General features: G+C 38.4%; 1 protein-coding gene across 1 annotated transcript in view; it reads right to left on the bottom strand.

Annotated features, from left to right (window-relative positions):
* CNKSR2 (connector enhancer of kinase suppressor of Ras 2) overlaps positions 1–15,281 on the bottom strand; it is a 196,807-nt gene extending 181,526 nt beyond the window's left edge. The window contains exons 1-2 of the mRNA XM_026846267.1: positions 15,182–15,281; positions 10,400–10,563 (exon numbers count right to left, since the gene is read on the bottom strand). Coding sequence (XP_026702068.1) covers positions 10,400–10,563; positions 15,182–15,281 — 264 coding nt within the window. The remainder of the gene's footprint in view (positions 1–10,399; positions 10,564–15,181) is intronic.
* Between the last annotated feature and the right edge of the window lie 226 nt (positions 15,282–15,507).

Raw genomic sequence — 15,507 nt, 5'->3', positions numbered from 1 at the left:
TCCCAAGCAAATGGGAGATCATCATGGAAAGGAGAGTTTCAGCACATTGCATGCTCGTCTGCCACCTTCTAGCCATCCCCTCTTCACGCTTGTAAGCCAAACACACTTTGTGAGGGAGCCACTAAAACATCAGCCATCTTTCTTCAGCAGAGGATGCACGCTGGGATTCAGCTTAAGGGGTAAGTGACCATACGTTAAGGTTGTGCTTTAAAAACCACTACTGTAACTTCTGTGAAAACCCCTATTTTGGGCAAGGAAGATTTTGCAGGCATGTTTCTCAACTGCACAGGTGCCATCCCCTCTTCAGTTCCCAATTAGACAAATTGTATGTTTGGGCAGTGACTTTTTCACCATGTAAATTTTCAATAGCAATTATACAACAGATAGAGTTGAACTATAAATAAAAAATTACAAGATGAAAACAACAAACTGGGGTGGAAAAGTAAAACATACTTTATTATGCAGCTAAACTGTTTATAACTAATAACTTATTAAATCAGTCCAAGTTAAAACAGATAAACATCAGATAAAAATAAATTTGGTTTTACTGCAGTTTTCTGTGGTTGCTGTGGCTGAGAGAGCACAATGGAGACTGAGGACTGAGTAATAGTAAGTCAGAAAAAAAGTACCAGGTTTGTTGTTATTTCATCCTGCTTCTTGAGCATCTAGCCCATTTTGGCAATATTAACTGGGGAAGAAACAAATGATAGATATATTACACAAAATGTGTTTGGGATCAGCCAAACCAAAACGCCACCACCCCACAAGACCCACACAACATGGCGCTCACCTCCCCCAAACTTGGGCAGAACAACCAGAAACCGCAGGCCGGCCACAGGGTTCCTCAAAGGGTTTCCTTTCTGACACACTGAAATGTTTAACTTCTTCAGTCAGGGGGCTGTTCCTAAGAAGCTGAGTGCAGTTATCCAAATACCACACTGGCCTTCAAACGCCATGAGGTAAACTTAGGTGGGGGTGGAGATGTGGAAGGGGCCGGCCAGGCCCAGACACCTGCTCGCCTCCCCAGCCAGGCCACGCACAGGGCCCATGGCTGGGGGAGACCTCACTGAGGCCCAGGCTGGATCCCAACGCTCCTCCTTGACAATGCCAAATGATTTCACCTCTGTCTCTTTCCCCATACCCCACTTTGTCATCCTGTCTGTACCTCACACGCTGAGAGGCGGGTGTTGAGTACCAGCCTGCACTGGTGCGCTGTGCCCACCATAATGGGAACCCTGACAGGCAACGTACAGGCCTCCAGTCCCACCAGAAGGTAAAGCACCAGCAAAAAGAACACCTGCAACGTTGAACACTGCAGACTGAGAAAAATGATACTCAAAAATTTATTCTATAACAGGAAAATAGGTTGCATTTATGTATATGCTTCTTTAGAAAAATCACCTCCTATAAAAGTTTAGTGGCCTCTTGTTAACATTACAAGTGATGGCCACCTACAGACACACTTTTTCAGACGTCTTTTTTTCACTGTCAGATATGTGAAAAGGAAGAGACAGTGTTAACAGATATAAAGTCTATTTTCACACATATTCATCAAATGTGTGTGTGTTCTTTAACATTAAAAAAATGAGGGACAAATGTAACGCCTAAGCTACATATAAAATTCAATCTTACATGATGAATGGCACTGATTTCAGTAAAGCCTCCACCTGTAACACGAGACAGATAGAGCCAGGGATGGAAAATGCTGAGATATATTTCAGGCAGAAAATATTTTTGGGCAGCTGTGTTTATTGAAGCCTTCACCTAGAAGGATCCTAAAACAGCAGCCAGGCTAACAAAATCTCCACTTTGTTTATCACTAATATTTCTGTCCTACATTAAAAATGAACAAAACGTTTCATGTTCTAATATTGGAAAAAAGCTTGCTCAAATAGTAACTGCCAAGTTTAACCATACTTTATATGTGATAATATACTATTAACAATATGGTTTTCTTAGAAATGCAGTGCGTTTATTTTCAAGCACCGTAAGAAGATAATTTCAGGCAAAGGAGACAATTCTTTTGTTTTCCCCTACTCCACATTTAGCCAGCACTAACACAAGTTATGTTTTCAATAGCCGAAAAAAATTCACAGTCACTGAAAGAACCACAAAGAAATCTCTGCATGCTTGTATAAATTATGAGAAGTGAAGCAAGTCTATGCATCCGCTTTCTCAACAAGAGGCCATGGTGCAAGTGTCTCTTCAGAAACACCCTAACTCAATCGAAACCGCTCTAATGCAGTCTCTTCTGGCAATCACAAAACAAGAACTTGATGAAGCTAAGCTACACAGAGTAATAGCTTGTCAGCAGGTGTTTGAACTAAAGGTGGTTGAAGCTATTAATAGACATTTTACCTGCTAATTACTTTTCTGTGGCTTCACATGACACTGTGAGTGATAAATTGTAGCTCTTTTCTTCACAGGCTGACAAGTAGCAGTTCTAATCACCACTGACGAGTTTTGATTTTTTTTTGGTGAGGCGAGACAGTCTAGTCCTTCTGCCAGCCCCACCCTTGCACCAGCACCACAGGGTCAGAAGAGAGTTCAGAAACCAAACGTTGGAAGTAAAGTGCAATTTTCTTGGATTAGCTTCATTAATGTTCAGTAGTCGTATTTCCACCTCCCCCACACACACCCCCCACCCCCACCCCGCCGCCTCTTCTCCAATTAAAAAAAAAAAAAATCAGAGTTCATTTCATACCTTTCCTGTGTTAAATACACTTAACCTTTGCTGGTAGGGAATTGCATCTCACACTGCTAGCCCAGGTTAAAAACTAAAGTCTTCCTAACTCATACAAGCTATGTCTGCAGGCTCAGACAGGGTGTCTAGAAGCTGCTGAGACCTTTGGTTCAGGGTATTTTTATGCTGTCCATTGTAAATGCAAAGACATCGCAGCTAACTAAAAAACCCAAGCTCAGATACCAAAAAAACTCCGGATCTAAACACACCACAATACACAATACAGACATAGCCACAGTCCCATTAACAAATCCAGAAATACCTTAGAACAGATGTCTTGATCACAACTTTTATACAACCACAAATCCCTCTACATCTCTAAGCACAAAGGCCACATCAAGTTCAATGACATTGTTTGACTCCTACAAACAATAATCCAAGATAGAGAAATGAGCATATGGCCCCTCTGCCTATCTCCCTAAATAACTGTTTCTTCTCTTCAGCCCAGAAAGCTGCTGGAAACCATGCAGAACAAAAGGCATGCAGCAATCACTGCTAACTCTTACTGAAGAGACACGAGATGGGAACTGTAGATACTACTGTAACACTGGTGCTTGGAGGCAAAAGGAAATTAAAAACAGTTTCTCCAGGCAGGCAGAGCACATAGCAGTGCTTACATGGATTAATTTCTTCTGCCCCTCTAGAGAAGGCAACCATGACTGTATAAACTACAGAAGGTAAAGGTTTATTTTTCTTTGGCAAATGTTTGTCATCACACACACAAACATTATTTTTAAAAAAAGGAAAACAAGGGCAACCTTTTAAAAAGACAAATATTATAGTCTAGATAGCTGTACTGTGTAATAAATTATATGCAGCGTATAATAATGTGTAAAGAAATGTAACTTCTCAGTTATGCCTGATATCTCTCAGTAATGGGGATAACAATCACAAGGATGAAATTGTAAGACTCTCTAATGCAACTTCTTAAAAAGTCTTTTTCCACTTATCCACAGACTGAATGCAGGAGTTTTAGGTAAGAATAGCATATGAATGCTAAGAAATGGACTTAATATAACCTCAGGCAAGCTTAATTCTGCTCCTCACTATATTTCAGTGCTTTCATCTTCCATATTTAATTCCTGATCATCATTTCTGTATGTATTATTTATTGCTTTTAAACAAGCAATCTGTAAACAGTTTTAGTTTTCAATCAAAACTGCATCACATGGACACCAAGGCACATGGCAGCTATTTTAAAACCACACCTCAAAATTTGGGGCAGCCAAAAATTTGCCAAGAAAAATACCAACCTTTGTCTACAAAGTTGTTTTTAAAAATGCACAAAATGCATCTGAACCTTATTCTCTAAAACATTTGGCCGAACACATCCCACAAAGAATGAGGCAGATAGCTTACCAGCCCAAAGTTGCGAGCTACTGAGAACACAGCTTGTCATATGGAAGGTGCCTTATGTAACTTTATACCTCATCAGATCTGCCTACAACATATATTTCTAACAACTCTTCTTCCAGCGTCACGAAATGCCAACACTGAGGTTATCTCTCCTTCAAATAGCACTGACATATGGGGTAATTTAGAAGTGTACAACACATGATCCTTACACATTTGTTTCATAAACAGAATAAGTAGATAAGGAGAAAAAGCTAGATAGCTCAAATGACACTTACCATTTACTGCAATTATTAAACATATACTGATTAAAAGGCAAATGGTTTCAAAGAGTATAAATATTTGTCCTAAATGTTTACAGTCAGAAAAAACTCAGGTACATGATACTTACTGCCTTACAGGACCCAGGAAATATTCATAATCATCATCATTATCATCCTCTTTTCTGACAAATGCCCCTTTTCTACAGCACAATCAAGCAAGACATCAAAAAGCCAAGCCCTGGTCATGCTTTGCAGCACTAATAGAGCAATTATATTAACTATTATTCTTAACTCTTGTTCAATCAGCAGATTCTGCAAGACTAAGTGCTCATTATTTTTTTGTTTTTCTACTTTCTCATGTAATTTTGTCCCTAGCCAGCCAAGTACTCTTATTTCTCTAGAATTCAAATACCACTTACATATTCAGTTACATGCATTTCACAAAGCCTTAAACAGCTAATCAGCAGTTAAAAAAAAAAAAAAAAAAAAAAAAAAAAAAACAACAACAACAACAAAAAGAAGAAAGAAATGAGTGGATTGCTACGAACACACAACCTCTTTAAAACAATTTGTTTTTATCAAGTCTCTTTTTAACTAGGGGATTGGATCTATAAGGGTTGCTTCCGACCCAAACCTTGTTATGACTCTGAATCAGGGCTTGTATTTTGTACTTGCTCAAAACTCCAAATAGTCCAAAGACAAAAGCAACTAAAAAAAATATCTCAGATTCATAACTGATTCTTGAGGTAGGTGGGAGGAAGGACATTCACCCTTTGCATACAGACATATTTACTGTCTTTGGCATACCACAGGGTTTACTGCAGTCCTGTTTAAAAGATTTACTAATAACAGCAACAAACATTTTGAACGAGATCTATATGAGCTATCATAAACCCTTTAACTTCTCAGCTTTATTGATCTGGTGATGTACTTCAGGATTTCCGTCTCTGCAGTTAAGTTAGCTCAGGCTGAAGACAGGAAGGCAGATGACACATAAGCAGAACTAACTTGAACTTACAAAGGGCAATAGTAAAAAGGGTAAGTAATTTTTCTGCTACAAGCATGCAGAATATTAACAATACATTCCAACTCCAGTACATACAAATCTTCATTCTGAAATGAAGTCTTCCTCATTTAGCACTACAGTAATTAAGTATAATATTCACTATTACTGACAAAAGTAGCATTAAGATCTGACTAGTGATAAGGGCAAAGGAAAGGATTTCTGTGTAAGAACTGCCAAGAAGATGAAATTAAGAAAAAGGCATAATTCTTAAGAGGAATCGAATCATTCATGGGTAAAGTAGGTCTATTTTTTACATTCATTTGCAAGTAAATGTTTTGTGCTAGTGGTAAATAAGTAATTTCATACTGTTGGTGCACACCAATGTTCTCTCTGCCAAATAATAATGCTATTTCATCTGCTGCAATCTTCTAGCTTTACAGATTCAAATATGCAGTGTATAATAAATTCCTGTGCAGCCATAGCAGATTTAAATAACTAGCATGAAACCAGTATGCTGTACAAAGCAAAAAAATGTTTTGTTTTGTTTTTCAACCAAACTCTATTCTACACAAATTCAGATTCCCTGAAGAAGTATTTAGCAAATTCATGGGGACTTTACTAAATTCTTCTTTTATGGAAAACTTTGAAGCATCCCAATGTTATTTGTCAAGTTTTCTAAATATTCTTATCTTCCCAGAACAAATTATTTCTCACTTTAAATTCTCCTTTTAATAAAATATTTGAAAATGTTTAAAATCAAATGAAAATAATCTAATCTTCATTAGATTAACAAAATCTAATATAAATATAAAACCAAAATATAAATCTAAACAAAATTTACATGAAATCTTAGAGTGAAGCAAAATTAAAAAGTCTTCATGGATCAGGGCCCTGTGGTGATATGTCAGGTGACTAGATCATTTTCTTAAAGATGGAAGAAGAAATCTTTGGCTGTGCAGTCTTCAGTCTTTGTATTCTCTAGGCAGTGAAGCAAAGGGTAGCATTTTCTGGGAAAAATATATCGAGGAGGCATAAAATTTAGAGTCCACGGATGCTCATCAAATATGGTCATACCTAGTTTTGATAAATTAAATTCCATCTCCTGACAAATAGATGATGAAAAAATAATTATCTGCACTTCTTTGCTTTCTGCAGCACAGTTAGGTATTTTCAGGAGCTACAAGACCTCCAGATACACTCCAAACATGAAGACAGATACAGTGATCTGATAGCATTATCTAAATAATCTGTTCTTCAGTATGCATGTCTCTTTTCATGAGCATCACCTCCATCTTTCTTCAATTTAGTTTCTGTTCGCATTGTTCACTCACATCCAGTTCTTAAAGCAACCATCAAAGAAACAAGGCTTGTCACATCTTATGTGTGGATGTAGGTCTGCTACACTGTTGTTTGTTTCCTGATGAAAACGTGAAGCAATCTCAGACTACATTTACCACTACACACATACTGAAAAGGATCACTCTGAGGCTAGATCTGGGTGGTAATTTTTATAACCGATGAAAAAGTGTCTGGTTTATTACCTGGGAGTAGCCTGGAGAAAAAAATATCGTGGTACCTAACTCAGTACAGTTTCTCCTGTATCTCTAGAGCTGGACATGTGGTTTCTTAGTTTACCACTTCTCAACCAGTTTTGAGATGAGAATTATTTTTTGAGATTTTGTCAGTATGAATGAATAAACATGCACATCCACATCAAGCAGGAATCTACCTGTTTGTGCCATCAGTGTGATCTTTGTTTCATGTTCCAGTCTGAATAGAAAGGGAAGGAAAAGATACATGCCTTGCTGGAAATAGAACAACTCTACAGGCATATATCCATCATGGTGTTTCTCAAGGACCGATTGAAAACCACACAACAAACTCTTAGCAACAACAAAATACCATCACAGACCTCACTACTTCCTTCTTTAAAGCACAGATAACATTTCATTTATCTTGCCCTTTCTGACATACAGATTTTATAAAACACAAAACTGCACTGAGGCAAGATAATCTATTGAACATGCTCCCTCCAACCTTCAGACTGAAGAGGGAAGAGACAAACCACATTAGTCACATGGCCTGCTCTCTCCTGAAGCACGTTCAGCTTCAGTGATGGCATGCGGTATATACACCCCCACCATTATCAGCGAGCGTGACCTGTAACTGCAGCAGCAGCTGGGCAAAAATTTACTTCTCCTTCTCTGAAGTGCCACAGGTAAAAAAAAACTGTGCAGCTCACCTCCAGGATGCTTGCTTTTTGGTCAAGAGCACCGTATGGCAGGTTGGCAGCCAAAAGAGACTCTACTAAGATGGATAGCACAGGCCACCATTTGTTCTTTGATAGCTAACAAACATGGGAAGAGCCATATCTTGCTATGACAGGAGGGGAATACTGTGAGAGACCACAGCCACCCACCCACTTTCTGTCAAAAATCAATAAAGAACTTCCTTTAAATAGTGCTATCAATCATAACTGGTTCCCAACTATTATTATGACAAGCAGTTTGTCTATTTTGGGCCATTTAATAGTGTCCACGTGGGTTAAGGAGGTCCCATGCTCTCTCCATACCAGCCAAATGCGCTTGTTCAGGCTCTCCGCTTTCCTCCAGGGAAGAAACGTTGCCCCGTGAACTACAGGCATGCAACACAAGCAACTGGTTTGCCATTTGCCATATCCACAGCTGACAGGGCAGAAACTGCAAGTAGAAGTTTACCCCAAAACAGTGTTGGTAAAGGGGGCAAGAAGAAAGCGAAACATATCAGCTATCAACACTGCAGAAGCTCTCCTCCTTGATGGCAATTCTATCTTTGAAAACTCTCTCCTGCAGAGTGGGAGCAGGAATCAACAGTGGGCAGTGGTTCTGTCCCCCATCATGTTCTGTACCTTATCATGCCACTCATCTCCAGCATCCAAACAGATGTTAACTCAGTTGGATATTCACTTGTAACCCATGCCAAATTCTACCACGAAACCTCTGTCAAACTCCCATGAAACATAAAAAATAATCAGATCTTTTTTATTAAAATAACCTTGCACAATGGCTACCTGCACTAGCAGTTATCCTATGTCGGAGAGTCATAAGACTAAAGACCTCCTAAACAATACAGTCAACATTAGAGGCTAATCAGAAGACTAGGCAAGTATACTAACCAGGGCAGATACTTACTGATGCAACAAAAAAGGAAAGCCTGTAAGTACAGGACCAGTATAGCCAAAAGGATTGTCTCTGAATTAAACTTCCTAAAAGGTTTATGTGGTTGGTGAACAATAAATTCAAATTAAGTCCACTAAAATCAATATAACAATCACATTTTGTATCCCTGAGGAGCCATCAGGAGCCAATTGTGAGACTGCAAAAACCTCAGCTTAAATTAGAAGCTGTGATCTGAATGCATGCTATTGTGTTTCAGTGATGAAGATTTTTCTAAGATGAACTCAGAAAAGCAGACAACACTATATGTGCAACAAGGACCAGGAAGGTAGAGACTTGCTGCATGAATTAAGGATGCAGCATTAGCCTTCGCTAGAAATTATTTGGTTTATATTCAACTTAATTCCACCCACTTTTGTGTAAGGTAAGGGATCTACAAAGACAAGTTGTGTATTTGTCTAAAGATAACATCTGCAATTACATACTGAGGAAAAAAAAATAAATATATTTTTCAGCTAATAAACAAGGATTTTTCTGTGAAAATAGGTTATTTTTGAAAGAGCCACAACCTGTCTCCTTGTGTGCCTGGGAAGTATGGTCATCAGTGTTTCAGTGTTCATCCTAACTTAGATTTTGTCTCAGTTTAATTGAAGTACTTACTTCCTTGTTTCCTTTTGCACTGTCTGATGAGAAAAACTTTGTGCATAACTCTCTTTATGTTCCCTTCAATACCAGCAGTATTTTTTTTTAGGACTGCATGCTTTCCATTATTTAAAAAAGAAATAGATGAATTAACTTATTGCACTGAGCCACTGTGCAACGTTATTAGAAATACTACTCTAAAGAAGAGAATCTAAGATGTATTAAACCAAATGTCTTCCTGTATGGAAAAGCTTTTCTCCCCATTTCTACTTTTTCTTTTGGTTTTGGTTGGGGTTTTTAATTTTTTTTTTCTCTCTTCTTTTCATTATCCCTCACATATATCTCCCAAAAATGCAACAAAAGGATATTCCGAAAAAGCTGCTGCATATACGGAGAATCCACAAGCCCTTCTGAAGGCCTTTCAGCCTACCATCTTTGATTGCCTCTACTGGGATTCAGCTTTTCTTAAAGCTGCTTCTGAGGTTTGGAAAAGCAGTATCCATTAAAAAATCCACAAAACACCACTTTAGGCAGTCAAGTACATCTTAATAGAGCTGTTCACAACCCTTCCTACAGTGGGGAATACAGACAGTGTGCCCAATCTATCAGTAATCTTTACAAGCACACACAAGAAGTTCATAAGAAGGGTGAAGTCAGTACCACACCCCTCACTGAAGGGATAATCACAGTTCCACACGACACGACCTGAACTGAAAAGGCCATTATCAAAATCTCTCCATCAAGGATGTACATATTATTTACACATAATTTCAGTATTTAATCCTTTCTACTGTGAAATACAAGCAGCTATGTTTCAGCAAGCTCGAATAATCATCTAAAACATAATTTGCATGAAAGGATCAGTGAAAAATGTTAATATCAGGACATTTTGTTCATAAAGGGCAACCGGCACTCAAATTCTGCATACACATATATAACTGTTTTATATTCCAAACCAAACCCAGTCTAGTTCTTTTGTGAGTTCAGATAAGCTTTTCTTCTATGAAGACAGATGTGCAAGCATTAAATCTCTGATAATAATTTATTTAACAAGCATCATCCTATCAGTGGATATTGCTCTTTACCTTGCCTCTGGTTTAAAATGCTAAATTGTTCATACATTATATGCCAGGAGTTTCTTGAACTACTTAGTCTTTAGGACTAGAAATTTGAACACACAAACTGTAAATATGCAAACACTGTTAACTCCCGCCCCATTCAGCCCCAAGAAGTTTACCAGCGCGCAGAGCAAGTCTACTGCTTCCAAGATAAGCTCCTGATGGCCAATTCGTGTGACTCCAAGATCTTCCAGTTCCTGATGAGTAATGCGTAGTAGCTGGTCACCACTAATCTTCTCTCTCTCAAAGTTCTTTATATATTGCTGCAGGCAATCATCAAGACCTGCAGAAACAGGACAGAGGAAGGGAAGACAAAAGTTAGAAACATTTCGTACTGCCACAGGAAGTAAAAATGGGCTTGAACCTCCTCAAGCCCACAGAGATACTTGCCCTATCTTTAAAAGAGGTATTTCAACCTTACCAAAAATTTAATGCTACCCAGAAATCTTAAGATTTGGAGAGTTATGGCAGCTATGGCTTTTTCACCTGTGGATGATACGAAAGCGCTCCTGAACCCTGAACAGAGCCTTGAATTCTTGTAGTATATTACGCTATGAATGCCTGTCTGGCAGCCACCGATAACAAGTATGTTAGCAATGTCTCCATTACATCTGGAAGGGGAGAGGAGAAGAGGGAACAGTGGAAGGGAAGAAGACTTGCATCCTTCTCTGGGTGCAGCATATCAACAGATGCTGTTAATTATTACAGCACTGTAAGAGACTGGAAACAAAGGAAAGCATTTGTGCCAGAGCCAAATTATAAGAGAATAATGAGAGTGTGAACATGCTTAATACCATACATCCAGGTGTGACTAGCTGTCAGTGCCCCAACTGTAGCAGCAGATCCAGCTCAAGGTATCTCAGTTCAGAAACTGTTATGAAGCCTCTCATGGCACACAAAAGCTTACTGAGCACAAAAAGCCACTAAAATCAAGACCTGGGTGCGCTCCCCAGAACAGAGTAATTGGGGAGCAGAAACAGGCCTGTTGTACCTTTAACTTCTAGAATTCACACACCAGAATTAAACCACATGCGAACACACTGTAAATCAAATACTCCAGGCCTAAGACACAGGAACAGGTCTCCAATTCCAGCAGCCTCTGACCATGTCCTTCCAGAGCCTGCTACTTGATTTTCTGCCTCCAAACAAAGCCACTTAATGGTTTAGGTTAATAAAGCATTTGGAGCCATGCCTTCCATTCATTTCCCTTTCTAATCAAATAGTTGCTCAAATCCGTCATATACTCTATTACAACATATTAACAGAGAACAAACATGGTGATACAGGACTGACCAGGTATCACATCTTGCCACACATCGTGGTTCTCAAATGTGCTTGACTGGCTTGTGAGGGGCTAAAAATTGTTCCCTAATTCTCCAACAAAGAAAATAAAAATGGTTAAACTTTCCATAAAAGGAATGATCTACTAAAGCTTTTATCCTCCTAAATTTAATTCCCCTACAGTAAGGGGAAATGAACTATCAGACACCAAGACTGAACCATGAAATTACTTGGTTGCCACACATATGCACGTAAAAGAAGACAGGAACACTCACTAAGGTCAAAGCGACACAACTTGCTGCAGCAGGGTGCCCCACTGTATTTTTGAAATTTTTTGCCTTTGTACTTAAATAATGAATACTCTGCCGTTGGCCTTAGAACTGTTTGTTAATCAAAAGTAATGTTCCATTGTAAAACACCACAATACATTCACAGTCAGTGTGATGTACAAGGGGAAGATCTTAATTTCTCTCTTTCTTGGACACCACTGCTTCAGAACATGTCAAAGAGCATGAGTCCTGCATATACCAAAGGCATTTCAATGGGAGCTATCAGTTCATCCAAATGCTGATATCTCTCTCTTACATGCTAGGCAATGCTCATTATTAGCAAACAGACACGGAGCAATATAAATCAGGTATTCTTCTCTTCCTGACACATGAGAGTAAGGCCATTTACCAAGTCCCAGTGCTATAAGAATTCATTTAGACATTTCAAGTTAGGTTGCAAAAGGAAATATTTTTTCTGAAATCATTCTTACTCTGCTTTTATTTGTTCACACACAAGACACCATTATCTTAAGTTATCTGATGTGAGTCTTCTTGATTTATCCATATTTGTTCGTATTTTCTCCCAAAGCCCTCCCAGGTTTTCCATCTGATATATTTATTGCATGAGCTGTTTTACAAGCACGGTCCCATGTATAATGTCATTTATTTTTTGAAAGAAATTGAATATCCTTGACAACACATAAAACATTTCATCTAAAAATGTATTAAAAATAGGCCATAGAAGTGCTTTTAAAAATGACTAAAAAAGAAGGCAGTAAGTACTTCTGATATTCCTGAACTTAAGTCCCACACTGCTTACACAGACTGCTGAATGAGAATAACATTAAAATATTCAACGTCATCAGGTATAAAAAAAAAAAAAAAAAAAAAAAAAAAAAAAAATTCCCTTCCCAGCTAAGAGACTAGCAACACAAAACCAGAATAAGACATGACAGATGCACTTAATAAACACTTACTGACAGTTAATTCTAAATAAAGCCATTACTCTTCCTCCTCCTGCTATCTATGTATTTTTGTCATTCAGATGTAATTTAGATGGATGAATGTAGTTCATATAGGTTAAGAAAAAAAATTTAAGACAACACAAATATTACTGACAATTGCTTGACTCACCAATTTCGTAAAAACTACAGTCAGAAAAGAACAAAATAATTTAACCATAGATTGCATGACATTTTCAGTATAGCTTGCCACAATTACTTCCCCTCATTCCTTAAATAGAACATCCTTTAAAAGTAATTTATTTCTGTCACTCTATTTCTTAATTAAAGGGCAGCTATTCTTTTTGAAAACAAGACTGTGCACAGATAGGAAATAATAATACTACAAAAATGCTGTCAGCATTCCTCACCCACACCTTTTGTCCCCGGAGCCACAGCAGAAAGCCCTGTTTGCCAGCAGCTGGCCAGCTGCTGCTGCATTCAGATCAACAGGAGGGAAACTGCAGGGAACAGGCATTCCTGGATGATAATGCCATTTAACTTGGGACAGGACAAGATGTACCAAAAAACATCAGGAGCCTGGGGTCCACAGAGACACCCTGGAAGCTAACAGGGAAAGCAGTTTCCTATGAGCACTCTGTCTTTTACAATATTCCTTCAAGTCCAGAATCCACTCAACCTCAATGTAGTAAGAAACTTTTCTAGCTGTCAAGGTCTGCTCCACTTCTACCCCCAGATGTCCTCATACCAGAGGATGTCACACAACCCACATACCACAGGAATCCCAGCAAATAACTCAGTTTGATGTACTATTCCCTGTTCCTGGAGATGGGTGCTATTAAGGTTGCCAAGCACCTAGCAGGCCTGGATACTTAAAGAACAGGGGCCTCTGCCCAAAAATCAGGTTTGTTGTTATATTCTGGATGCGTAAGGCCCCATAGTACATCAAACAGGGTTTGCGATGTCAATACACAAGTAACAGTCTCATATTCAGCAGCTCTACTGCTCACACAAAATAACCCCAAGATTTCTGTGGTATTTGTAAAGGCACAGATATTCCAATAAGAGAGTCTGAAGTAAAACCATGTGATGGTACTCCTCTTTCTTTTAGACCTACTCTTTAAGGAAACGCTATATAACTTTTTTTTTTTTCTTTTCTCTTGAAAGACTCTTCATCCTGTGCTCCAGAAATAACACAGACCTCCAAAGGCACTAACTACTTAAGAAGCACTCCCCTGCCCCACATGCTTTCCACCTGAGTTTATCAACCAGAGAGTCTTGCAATGCTGTCCAGACCCTGCTATACACTCATTACCTGATCAGTTTGATTTGGGCCTAAAAGAGCATTTAAGGTGTTAAATTAATACATTGCACATCTTTGTCAGCTTGCGTACCCCTGAGGTGTTATGTACGCATATGGTCTACTCTGTGCATTAACAGAAAAGGAGCAACTTTTTCCATTAAGTTTAAAGCAAGCTCTACCTCATCTGTGAGACTAAACAAACAAAAAACAATAGAAAAAGAAAGCTTCTCCAAAAGTAACTGCTCAGATGAGTCAGTGCTTTTAACATTTAAAAAAACTTCTCTAAAAAAGTTTCTCTTGCAAGTAGAACATACTGGAGCTGTTTTTTTTTTTTTCTCCTGCTCCATCACTGAGTTCTGCCTTGTGTGGGCCAAGACAGAGTTCATCAGATCATTAACCATTTTTAATGGCTGACAGATGTGCAATTGGGCAGATTTCTATGCAATGTATTCATTTTATTACGACAGCACAGTAGAAACTGATCAAGAAATGTTTAATTTCATTTTTTAACTCATATGATTTTCTGGAATAAGACTGCAAGATGCAGCCCTACCCTCCAGGGAAATCTTCAAGCTTGCAATCTCCAAACTGATAACACAACTTCATGATCTCTCTGAGGTATTGTCTTATTTTGATGTGTGTAACAGGTTATCTTTTGAAACAGGAAAACCGGCAAACCACCCTGTAATTCAGTGTCAGAACAGGTTATGCAGATCTGTAGTAATTAATATGACCCTTTCCATGAAATATATCCTGAGATTCTGATCTCACTGTCTGCTCCTCCTCTGAAAGCAGCTCAGTCTTTCCTCCCACCTCTAAGAGACTAAAAAGTATCAAACCAAACTTTTTCTATGACTACATCTGAACTAAAATTTGTAATCAGCTGCTCCAATACACATGAGAAGATACAATTCTAAAAACAGTGGCAACTAGGTAGAATATTCTTCCCCAAATTGGTGGCAAAAGAATTTTTCCTTAAAACTGGAAAACTACAGTGAAAACAACAGAGCTTGTGTCCTTATCAGCCTTCTTTTCAGTTAGGTGTTAAGGGAAAGATGATGAACATTGCAGATTTAACTATCATACCTGAAACTTTGACAAGGGTATTTTTATGCTCCCCTGGTAAATCAGAATGAGGATACAAACTGACAACTTCCCTTGGCAAGTCCTTGTTCTGTAAACCCATCATTTACTGAAAAGCAGTAACATACAGAAAATACATGGAATAATTTTGCACAGGAGGGAAAGACACACAGCTTTCTTAAAAAACAAATGACAGGTTTGGGACTTTTTATTTAAATACAAAGCAAACAAATTCATCTTTCAGTCTGAACAGAAAGAGTATGCCCTACCTGAATTCAGTGAGTTTTATGCCTGAACAAATACAAAATCAAGCAATGGACTGTAGTACA

This window comes from Athene cunicularia, assembly GCF_003259725.1.
Source record: "Athene cunicularia isolate RWA chromosome 1 unlocalized genomic scaffold, athCun1 chr1_part1, whole genome shotgun sequence".
Lineage (NCBI taxonomy): Eukaryota > Metazoa > Chordata > Aves > Strigiformes > Strigidae > Athene > Athene cunicularia.
This window is presented reverse-complemented; position numbering and strand designations above follow the sequence as displayed.